General features: G+C 43.6%; 1 protein-coding gene across 2 annotated transcripts in view; it reads right to left on the reverse strand.

The window, feature by feature from the left end:
* LOC144273883 (cytosolic phospholipase A2 gamma-like) overlaps window positions 1-11,406 on the reverse strand; it is a 28,442-nt gene extending 17,036 nt beyond the window's left edge. The window contains exons 1-4 of one of the 2 annotated variants that reach the window (XM_077832589.1): window positions 11,352-11,406; window positions 9,010-9,126; window positions 4,677-4,819; window positions 2,222-2,420 (exon numbers count right to left, since the gene is read on the reverse strand). In XM_077832589.1, coding sequence (XP_077688715.1) covers window positions 2,222-2,420; window positions 4,677-4,819; window positions 9,010-9,126; window positions 11,352-11,354 — 462 coding nt within the window. In that variant the 5' untranslated portion in view covers window positions 11,355-11,406. Of the gene's footprint in view, window positions 1-2,221; window positions 2,421-4,676; window positions 4,820-9,009; window positions 9,127-10,131; window positions 10,272-11,351 lie in introns of those variants that run through there. The other variant, XM_077832588.1, reaches the window with a different exon arrangement.
* Between the last annotated feature and the right edge of the window lie 669 nt (window positions 11,407-12,075).

Here is a 12,075-nt window from a genome sequence, read left to right on the forward strand (position 1 = left end):
CAGGGGGGTGGACTAGATGACCTCCTGAGGTCCCTTCCAACTCTGATATTCTATGATTCTATGATTCTATGATAAGGAGATTTCACCACCTCCCTAGGTAACCCATTCCAATGCTTCCCCACCCTCCTAGTGAAAAAAGTTTTTCTTATTATCCAACCTAAACCTCCCCCACTGCAACTTGAGACCATTACTCCTTGTTCTCTCATCTGCTACCACTGAGAACAGTCTACATCCATTCGCTTTAGAACCCCTTTTTGGGTAGCTGAAAGCAGCTATCAAATTCCCCCCCCCCAATTCTTCTCTTCTGCAGACTAAATAATCCCAGTTCCCTCAGCCTCTCCTCATAAGTCATGTGCTCCAGCCCCCTAATCATTTTTGTTGCCCTCCGCTGGACTCTTTCCAATTTTTCCACATCCTTGTAGTATGGGACCAAAAACTGGACACAGTACTCCAGATGAGGCCTCACCAATGCCGAATAGAGGGGAATAGAGTCCTTTGAGCTGCTGGCAATACTCCTACTTATACAGCCCAAAGTGTCATTAGCCTTCTTGGCAACAAGGGCACACTGTTAACTCATCCAGCTTCTCGTCCACTGTAACCCCTAGGTCCTTTTCTGCAGAACTGCTGCCTAGACACTCGGTCCCTTATCTGTAGCAGGGCATGGGATTCTTCTCTCCTAAGTGCTGGATTCTGTACTTGTCCTTGTTGAACCTCATCAGATTTCTTTTGGCCCAATTCTCTAATTTGCCTAGGTCCCTCTGTATTCTATCCCTACCCTTCAATGTATCTACCACTCCTCCCAGTTTAGTGTCATCTGCAAACTTGCTGAGGGTGAAATCCACGCCATCCTGCAGATCATTAATGAAGATATTGAACAAAACCGGCCCAAGGACCGACCCTTGGGGCACTCCACTTGACACCGGCTGCCAACTAGACATGGAGCCATTGATCACTACCCGTTGAGCCTAACAATCTAGCCAGCTTTCTATCCACCTTATAGTCCATTCATTGAGCCCATATTTTTTTAACTTGCTGGCAAGAATACTGTGGGAGACCATGTCAAAAGCTTTGCTAAAGTCAAGGAATAACACATCCACTGCTTTCCCCTCATCCACAGAGCAGTTATCTCATCATAGAAGGTAATTAGGTTAGTCAGGCATGACTTGCCCTTGGTGAATCCATGCTGACTGTTCCCAATCACTTTCCTCTCCTCAAAGTGCTTCAGAACTGATTTCTTGAGGACCTGCTCCATGATTTTTCCAGGGACTGAGGTGAGGCTGACTGGCCTGTAGTTGCCAGGATCCTCCTTCTTCCCTTTTTTAAAGATGGGCATTACATTAGCCTTTTTCCAGTCATCTGGGACCTTCTCCAATTGCTGTCGTTTTGCAGTGTGGACGCAAATCAAGCCACAGACCCAAGTCAGAAGGTTGGGTAGTGCAGTATGACCTCATTAGCATGTTTGTGACACCTGGGTCTGGCAGCTATAAGTACGTCTGCACTGCAAAGAGAAACCCACGGCACCGAGTCTCAGAGTCTGGGTCAATTGACTCGGATTTTGGGGGCTTGGTCGGTGGGACTTAAAACACTAGTGGAGACATTCTCCTTTGGGCTGGAGCCCAGGGTCCGAGACCTGCCCCCATTGCCGGGTTTCAGAGCACAGGCTCCAGCCCAAGTGGAAACACCTACACTGCTATTTTTTGCCCAGAATCCAGAGCCTCAGGAGTCCAAATCAATTGACCCAGGCTCTGAGACTCAGCGCTGCATGTTTTTCTTTGCAGTGTAGACGTAACCTTTAAGCCCAGGTTTACCCTGCAGGGTGGACACTCCACCCCAGGTTTGGAAATGCCAAGTATACCAGCCTGGGTCCCACAGATCCAGATTTACAATGCAGTATATACATACCTTGTATGGCCTTGAGCAAGTCAAGCCAGGCCAGTTTTTAAAAGGTATTTAGGCACTTGGTGGGATTTTCAAAATCATGTAGGCACCTAAAGCCCATTGAAATCAATGGTGCTAGGTGCCTGCGTGCTCATCTCACAAGGTGATGTCTTTAAAAATCTGACTCTGGGATGCTCCACGCCTCAGTTTCCCCTCTATACACTTCCCAACCTCAAATAAATGTTTTGAGGATAAACACACTTCATGAAGTGCCCTGATACTTCAGTGATGGGGGCCAGACAAGGACCTTAGAAAGTTACAAAAGGGAAAGTTTTTCACCCACCTCATGTAACATGCCATAGACCACAGTGTAGGCCCAGAACTCAGTCAGGGAATACTTTTCATCCTTAGCTGCCTCGAGTAGCATTTCCGTGGCCTTTCCAAGGTGCCAGTTGGATTTGGTAAGTGCATCACACATGCGTTTCTCCAAGGCCTGCAATTTCTCTGCCCAGTCCCCATTTTTGTAGAGAGAGGACATACACCTATTACAGAGACAAAACACACACTGCAAGGGGAATGGGATATGGGCTATTTTCCCCAGCCCTTTCAATCTCTACACGGTTATTTATTTATTATCCTTCTATCATTGCAATGCACCTGTAAGCCACAAGGATTGCGTGGCTGGCTAGCTGCTGTGGAAAGCCATGGCCTCAGCAGAGATAAAATTCAGGTCCCCCAAACCCTTACCAGATTACGCAAAAGGAGAATTTCCATTAGCAATATGCAGGGTCCATGACTCACAGTTTGAACAGCTCTGATTACACCCAGGACATTTGTAACATCTACAGACCCGTCCAGCCCATCATGACTCTGCTGCCCTAATATTGACGTCAGTGGGACCTTTTGTGAAGAAAGGTCGGGAGGGGAAAGATGGTTCAGTGTTTAGGGCGCTAGCCTACAACTTGGGAAATGTGTGTTCCACTCCCTGCTCTCCTACAGATTATACCCCAGCCACTAATTCTCCCTGAGCCCTGGTTCCCCATAGAAAAAGGGGAGACAGGCACTTCCCTACCTCATGGGGTGCTGTGGAAATAAATACGGCGGTGCTCAGATGCTATGTTAATGGGGACGGAGGTGCAGATAAGTACCTATGATAATTAGGAAGTTGCCCGCTGGTGTCAGTCTCCTGTTGAATTATACCAACAGCTGAGTGCCTGACTCCCTTAGGCTCCTGTGTCTATTGCTACTCCCTGTAAGGCTGTCAGTGTGTGGTCCTGTTAGATCAGCTGGATGTTCTGAAGGACAGTCTCCTTCTCCACTAGGAAACTAACTCTCCACCCTATCCTATAATCTTGATATGATTGTTGTCTCCTTTCCACCTGGATTTCGCCCTCTTGTTTTACATCCAGTGACTTGTTCCTGTTTAACGACCCCTAGTTATGTCCATTTCTCACTATTCCCATGGCACAAACCATTGTAAACACCCTGCCCCTCTTTCAGGACAACTAGAATAAGGGACAACAGAAGGTACTAGGCACCGTTCTGCTATCCTGCTTTCAGCACTAATGCCAACAACAAGCACAAGTCAGGTCGCAGAAAATTCTGAGATTGGCTTAAAAATCATGAGATTTATTTTAAAAATGTGGGTTCTTTTTATTTGCCTCTTGGCATTTTTGCTGGTAGGGTTCATATTTCCAAGTGTCTCTCCACAACCACCGGGGCTAGAAACTTATGCTTCATAATATCATGAGAGCTGATGACTGGTTTACACTAGCCTGTCAGGTCAGCATAATTGTGTTGCTCGTGGGGAGGGGTGGGGGGAGAATCCATACTCCAGAGCGGCATAGTTAAGCCAACTTAAGTCCCTATGTAGGCAGTGCTAGGTTGAGGGAAGAATTCGTTTGTTAGCTTAGATATGGTCTCTCAAGGAGCTGGATTACCCACACCAATGGGAGAACCTCTCCCCCTGCTCTAGGCAGTGTCCATACTGAAGTGCTACAGCAACACAACTGCAGATTCACAATAACATTGCAAGAGCTATAAATATTAAATTAGAACTATAGGGCTGGGCACCTATCACTTTTGCCCATGTAGAAATCTTAGGAGGGTCAGACCTAAAAGGCACATCCACACAAGCTCTGCGTCTGTGAACCTGGGGCTTGAGCATCTACAGTCATTTGTAACCCCGGGTTTGGATCTGTTGAACTCTGGTCCCGACATGGGGCTCCAGAGTCTACACTGCACTATGCGGGACTGAATTCAGCCACCCATATCCCAGACTTTCTAGCGTCCTCCCAAAATGTGGGTGCATTAGCCCTTTGTTTGTGAAGCAGTGTGGGAAAAACTTGACTGTCCACCAAACCTGACTGTCCAGAGGATGGAGGAAGCTGGCCTGTGGGACATCTCTGGTGGACTCCCAGAGCATGAGTCCAGTGGGACTGTTTCTAGACTGCAAAGCAATAGGGCTTGAACCCTGAGTTCTGCCTTGATTCAGGCTCAGACCCTACACTCTCATGGAGACCTGGGACCCTGGCTCTAAGCCCTGGGTTAGCATGATTTGGTATAGATGGAAGAGGGCTTGAACTTGAGCCTGAGTTTGAACCCTGGGCTTACACTGCAGTGTAGACATACTCGCACATTCTCACCTCCTCAGGAAATGGACAGACAGTGTTTTCCTATTGGTCATGGAGTATCCAGCATGTCCTTTGGCTAATAATAACAATGGCAAGAATTGTCTCTGGCTGTCAGTTCTATAATGGGATACACTTTCACTCACACTTCTCTTGGCATGTGCCTACCATGTTGCACCTGAGACCCCACACAGGTACATGATGGTGTCCAGGAGACCATGCTTTTGTAGCTCCTGCAGGGTTCCATGAAGGGCGATCATGGCCCGCAGACCTCCCCCAGCTCCCAGCACGGCAATATTGGGCACATCTTCCTGAGGAAGCGAAAAGACACAACAACATATAAACTGGGATTACTGAGGAATCTCCCTTGCTCATGTAAATTACTTGTGTGGTATCTAAAGTCACACACCTGCCATTTCCACCTGGGACAACCCCGTCACATAGTTTAAAAGAGTATCTTGTAGGACCCAATCTTTCAAGTGTTTACAGCTGTGAGTGGCTTTATTTACATGGGTAGCTCCACTGGCTTAAATGCGACAACTCCCATGAGTAAATTTACTCACAAGCTTTCCTGATTGCCGCAACGAGTTCTGATTCTACCTCCTGAGCTACAAGAATAACTGCAATAGCTGCTACAGTATATGATATGCATGTGTATATTATGTATTACATCTATCATAACTACTCGACCATCCTCCCTGTGGAAGGAAAAGGCCGGGGCAGGGACCATCGAATCGTGGAAGTCAACGAATGGCTAAGCAGGTGGTGTCGGAGAGAAGGCTTTGGATTCTTTGACCATGGGATGGTGTTCCATGAAGGAGGAGTGCTGGGCAGAGACGGGCTCCATCTTACAAAGAGAGGGAAGAGCATCTTTGCGAGCAGGCTGGCTAACCTAGTGAGGAGGGCTTTAAACTAGGTTCACTGGGGGAAGGAGACCAAAGCCCTGAGGTAAGTGGGGAAGTGGGATACCGGGAGGAAGCACAGGCAGGAATGTCTGTGAGGGGAGGGCTCCTGCCTCATACTGAGAATGAGGGGCGATCAGCAGGTTATCTCAAGTGCTTATATACGAATGCACAAAGCCTTGGAAACAAGCAGGGAGAACTGGAGGTCCTGGTGATGTCAAGGAATTATGACGTGATTGGAACAACAGAGACTTGGTGGGATAACTCACATGACTGGAGTATTGTCATGGATGGTTATAAACTGTTCAAGAAGGACAGGCAGGGCAGAAAAGGTGGGGGAATAGCACTGTATGTAAGGGAACAGTATGACTGCTCAGAGCTCCGGTACGAAACTGCAGAAAAACCTGAGTGTCTCTGGATTAAGTTTAGAAGTGTGAGCGACAAGAGTGATGTAGTGGTGGGAGTCTGCTATAGACCACTGGACCAGGGGGATGAGGTGGACTAGGCTTTCTTCCGGCAACTCGCAGAAGCTACTAGATCGCACGCCCTGGTTCTCATGGGTGACTTTAATTTTCCTGATATCTGCTGGGAGAGAAATACAGCGGTGCATAGACAATCCAGGAAGTTTTTAGAAAGCATAGGGGTAATTTCCTGGTGCAAGTGCGAGACGAGCCAACTAGCGGGGGAGCTTTTCTTGACCTGCTGCTCACAAACCAGGAAGAATTAGTGGGGGAAGCAAAAGTGGATGGGAATCTGGGAGGCAGTGACCATGAGTTGGTTGAGTTCAGGATCCTGACACAGGGAAAAAAGGTAAGCAGCAGGATACGGACCTTGGACTTCAGGAAAGCAGACTTCGACTCCCTCAGGGAACGGATGGGTAGGATCCCCTGGGGGACTAACATGAAGGGGAAAGGAGTCCAGGAGAGCTGGCTGTATTTCAAGGAATCCCTGTTCAGGTTACAGGGACAAACCATCCCGATGAGTCGAAAGAATAGTAAATATGGCAGGCGACCAGCTTGGCTTAACGGTGAAATCCTAGCGGATCTTAAACATAAAAAAGAAGCTTACAAGAAGTGGAAGGTTGGACATATGACCAGGGAAAAATATAAAAATATTGCTCGGGCATGTAGGAATGAAATCAGGAGGGCCAAATTGCACCTGGAGCTGCAGCTAGCAAGAGATGTCAAGAGTAACAAGAAGGGTTTCTTCAGGTATGTTGGCAACAAGAAGAAAGCCAAGGAAAGTGTGGGTCCTTTACTGAATGAGGGAGGCAACCTAGTGATAGAGGATGTGGAAAAAGCTAATGTACTCAATGCTTTTTTTGCCTCTGTCTTCACTAACAAGGACAGCTCCCAGACTGCTGTGCTGGGCATCACAGCATGGGGAGTAGATGGCCAGCCCTCTGTGGAGAAAGAGGTGGTTAGGGACAATTTAGAAAAGCTGGACATGCACAAGTCCATGGGGCCGGACGAGTTGCATCCGAGAGTGCTAAAGGAATTGGAGGCTGTGATTGCAGAGCCATTGGCCATTATTTTTGAAAACTCGTGGCGAACGGGGGAAGTCCCAGATGACTGGAAAAAGGCTAATGTAGTGCCAATCTTTAAAAAAGGGAAGAAGGAGGATCCAGGAAACTACAGGCCAGTCAGCCTCACCTCAGTCCCCAGAAAAATCATGGAGCAGGCCCTCAAAGAATCAATCCTGAAGCACTTACATGAGAGGAAAGTGTTCAGGAACAGTCAGCATGGATTCACCAAGGGAAGGTCATGCCTGACTAATCTAATCGCCTTCTATGATGAGATTACTGGTTCTGTGGATGAAGGGAAAGCAGTGGATGTATTGTTTCTTGACTTTAGCAAAGCTTTTGACATGATCTCCCACAGTATTCTTGTCAGCAAGTTAAAGAAGTATGGGCTGGATGAATGGACTATAAGGTGGGTAGAAAGTTGGCTAGATTGTCGGGCTCAAGGGGTAGTGATCAATGGCTCCATGTCTAGTTGGCAGCCGGTGTCAAGTGGAGTGCCCCAGGGGTTGGTCCTGGGGCCAGTTTTGTTCAATACCTTCATAAATTATCTGGAGGATGGTGTGGATTGCACTCTCAGCAAATTTGTGGATGATACTAAACTGGGAGGAGTGGTAGATACGCTGGAGGGCAGGGATAGGATACAGAGGGATCTAGACAAATTGGAGGATTGGGCCAAAAGAAATCTGATGAGGTTCAATAAGGATAAGTGCAGGGTCCTGCACTTAGGACGGAAGAACCCAATGCACAGCTACAGACTAGGGACCGAATAGCTAAGCAGCAGTTCTGCGGAAAAGGACCTAGGGGTGACAGTAGATGAGAAGCTGGATATGAGTCAACCGTTTGCCCTTGTTGCCAAGAAGGCCAATGGCATTTTGGGATGTATAAGTAGGGGCATAGCCAGCAGATCGAGGGACGTGATCGTTCCCCTCTATTCGACATTGGTGAGGCCTCATCTGGAGTATTGTGTCCAGTTTTGGGCCCCACACTACAAGAAGGATGTGGATAAATTGGAGAGAGTCCAGCAAAGGGCAACAAAAATGATTAGGGGTCTGGAATACATGACTTATGAGGAGAGGCTGAGGGAACTGGGATTGTTTAGTCTGCGGAAGAGAAGAATGAGGGGGGATTTGATAGCTGCTTTCAACTACCTGAGAGGTGGTTCCAGAAAGGATGGTTCTAGACTATTCTCAGTGGTAGAAGAGGACAGGACAAGGAGTAATGGTCTCAAGTTGCAGTGGGGGAGGTTTAGGTTGGATATTAGGAAAAACTTTTTCACTGGGAGGGTGGTGAAACACTGGAATGCGTTACCTAGGGAGGTAGTAGAATCTCCTTCCTTAGAAGTTTTTAAGGTCAGGCTTGACAAAGCCCTGGCTGGGATGATTTAGTTGGGGATCGGTCCTGCTTTGAGCAGGGGGTTGGACTAGATGACCTCCTGAGGTCCCTTCCAACCCTGATATTCTATGATTCTATGATTCTATGATACTGTTAATTATCAGAACTGCTTGAAAATATTTCAACAGAGGGGTTTTGTTTGTTGGTTTATTTGGGAGTTTGGGGGACAAAAAATACATTCTTAATTAAAAGGAATTTTTAATTGATACATGTTGGGGGTTTTGCCCAAAACCTGGGGGGAAAAATCATTGTTTAACAACCAAAAACTTCAAAATACATATGTTTGACACCAGTGCCACAATATGTTTGGTTTCAGGAAACAGAAAAAAAAATCAGATTTGAGGTTTTAAAAGATTTTTTTTAAAAAAATCTGTGAAATAAAAATCAATATAAACAAAAAAAAATAGAAAATAAAATATATTTCCCGATCTTTTCTGTCATTTATATTTTAAGTTAATTCCAATTCAGCAAAGCTCTTAAATGTGCACTTAATTTTAGCCATTTACTGACGTCCCATTGGCTTCAATTTGTTTTATTCTAAAAGCCTTGAAAAAAAACCAAACAGGAACACACACACACACAAAAACAACTTTTTGATTAACACATTTTCACCAGCTCTTCATGAGTAATCATTACCATTGTCAATGTTCCTCTACAATTCAATAAAACATTAATGGACTCCTACCAGATTACAGGGAATCCCAAGGCTATCCAGGCATTTCTTCACCTGCACCTTTCTGTTGCTTGTCCCTAGTTTTTCCCCTTCTGACAGCTCATAGGAAATTCGGACTTTACCTTCACCCTGGTAAAAAAAAAATGTCAAGAGAATGTATCATCTCTGAAAAATCTGCCAGGGATGGGACAATGCACAGAGATCCAGAAAATCCACTCAAGCAAGTTCCAGGTGGAAGCCAAAGCCTGTTTAGAGAGATTTCACACATCTCCCCTACACTGGAACAATGGGGAAATCTCCATGAGGAAAAGGAGAGACAAGGTGGATGAGGTGATCTCTTTTATTAGAGCAACTTCTATTGGTGACAGAGACAAGCATTCAAGCTCCACACAGCTCCTCTTCAAGTCTGGGAAAGGTACTCCAAGTGCCACAGCCAAATACAAGGTGGAACAACTTGCTAAACATAAAGAGTTAACACATGTTGCAAGAAATCACTCCAAGTCTCATATCCTGGAACCAACATGGCTGTAAGTCCAATGCAAATAACTATGAGAAGAAACTCATGGACACTTTCCAACACTTCCCCCGCTTTTCTCCACCACCACACTGGGTGGTGAATAGACCCACTGACTGCAGCAGGAACACATGAAAGAATAGATTTCACATGCGTCATCTGCACTGCACTACATAATGCCTTCTCCCCACCCTCCACAAAATAATCAAACATGGTAGTGGCAGTGATGATGGCAGGGCTCAGCTTGGTCCCCACACTTGGTCCCCAATTTCTCTCCTGCTGGTAATAGCTCACCTTACCTCATCACTCTCATTACAGTATGTATGGTAACACCCATTGTTTCATGTTCTCTATGTATATAAAATCTCCCCACTGTATTTTCCACTGCATGTATCTGATGAAGTGAGCTGTAGCTCACAAAAGCTTATACTCAAATAAATGTGTTAGTCTCTAAGGTGCCACAAGTCCTCCTTTGCTATTCTGAAACCTGTCATTATGCAATGCACTAAATTTCAGAATAATTTGAACAAAAAAATCTGGAGATGAAATTATTTGGTCACCCTTCATATTATAAATAGTAAATAGATATTAGTAGAATATGGCTTAGTAGCATTCATCACCATGTATTTTTGAGAGGTTTCCATGCCCCATTTAGGGCTTATGTCAAGTCCTCCATCCTCGTTTCCATTGGCGCTGAAGTTTGGTGCCACTGGCCATTTTGAAAAAATGTTATGTTTGAATAGGGAGAGTATGTTTGTGCCTTGATACCTATAGAGCAAAAGGTTGAAAGAATAGAGTGAGATAATACCTATAGAGCAAAAGGTTGAAAGAATAGAGTGAGATAATTTAAAGATAAATAAGAAAGTTTGGGTAAGGTTTAGAGGAAAAAAGGAAAGAAAGGTTATTTGGTGAGGTTGAGTGAGGAGAGATGATTTTAAAGGCCTACTTTGGCATGTTATTAAAGAATAGAAAATTTTGAGATAAATGTAAAAGGTGTATTAAATATAAGGGCAGGTTAAGAAAAGAACATTTAAAAAAGTTAAATAAAAGAGAAAACTAGGTTTAAAAAGAACACACATGGCCAAAAAAGGAAATTTACTAAGGCAGAGCCTGTTTAGTAAGCACATGGTAAAAACTGTAAAGGGTGGTTAAGAAAAACACAATTAAACTATTAAATATCAGGGTAGATTAAGAAAAGAGCATTTAAAACATTAAATAATATTGAAAACTAGGTTTAAAAAGAGAATTTACTAAGGCAAAGCCTGTTTAGTAAGCACATGGTAAAAATTATAAAGGGTAGCTAATAAAAAACATTTAAACTATTAAATATCAGGATAGGTTAAGAAACATTAAATTTAAAACATTAAATAATATTAAAAATATTAAATAACATTAAAAACTATAAAGCTAGGTTTAAAAGGGAATTTACTAAGGCAAAGCCTGTTTAGTAAGCACATGATAAAAACTATAAAAGCAGGTTAAGAAAAACAAAATTAAACTATTAAATATCAGGGTAGGTTAAGAAAAAGCATTTAAAACATTTAATAATATTGAAAACTAGATTTAAAAAGAACACACATGGCCAAAAAAGGAAATTTACTAAGGCAGAGCCTGTTTAGTAAGCACATGCTAAAAAAGTTAATAGAAAATAGAAAAGCATTTAAACTATGAAATACAAGGGTAGGTTCAGAAAACAAAAGCATTTAAAAAGAATTAAATAAGAGAGAAATATATAAAGAGAGATTAAAAGACAGAACTGGGCAAGAAAAGGGAACAGAAAGCCCCTTTGCAAAGGGCAAAGATAGACAGCACATGGTTGAATCAGAGAGAGAAATCTTACCATCCCAAGTCTTTCTGCGGAATGAACCAACTTTCCAGGGCTAGAACCCCTCAGACTTGTTATAACCACCTTTGGAACGGACCAATCAGATGTTGTTCTACAGCAGCGTCATAGAATTCATTTTCCTGAACCAATCCTAGAGTCCCAAGATTTTAGACAAGAGCCAACTCCCTTCTCTCCCCTCCCTCCCCTTTAACTACCTTATTCTTATCCAGACCCTATGAATTTTTCCCACGATGTAGCACTTTTACATAGGGGTTTTAATAAAAGTTAAAACCATAAGCTTTTAGTAACAAACAATTTTTAAAAGTTTTCTCCTATGTTTTAGACTAACAAGGGTTATTTTTTAGTAAGCACAATTTGAAGCCACACCTGTGTTGTGCTCAGTTAAAAGTTAATATATGTATTTTTTTCAAATAGGACGAGGCCTTTTTTCTTGACATACCAGATTCTGCACTAGAAGTTTTAAATTTTGGTAAGATGATTAATATGCTACACAATTATGGTTTATTTTTAAAAGAAATGGTTTTAAGGAGTTTGTTTTTTTCAATTTAGAACAAGATGGATGTTAAAACCAACAGATAGGTTTTCCTGAGATTACAGAAGACGGTATGAACTGGTTTTTAAATATGTGTTTGAAATAACGGTTATTGGAAATAGTGTACATTTTTTCTAGGGGTTGTGCATTAACACGTGTATTGGGAACTATGTTTATTGTTGTTAG

The sequence above is a fragment of the Eretmochelys imbricata genome, chromosome 13, assembly GCF_965152235.1.
Source record: "Eretmochelys imbricata isolate rEreImb1 chromosome 13, rEreImb1.hap1, whole genome shotgun sequence".
Lineage (NCBI taxonomy): Eukaryota > Metazoa > Chordata > Testudines > Cheloniidae > Eretmochelys > Eretmochelys imbricata.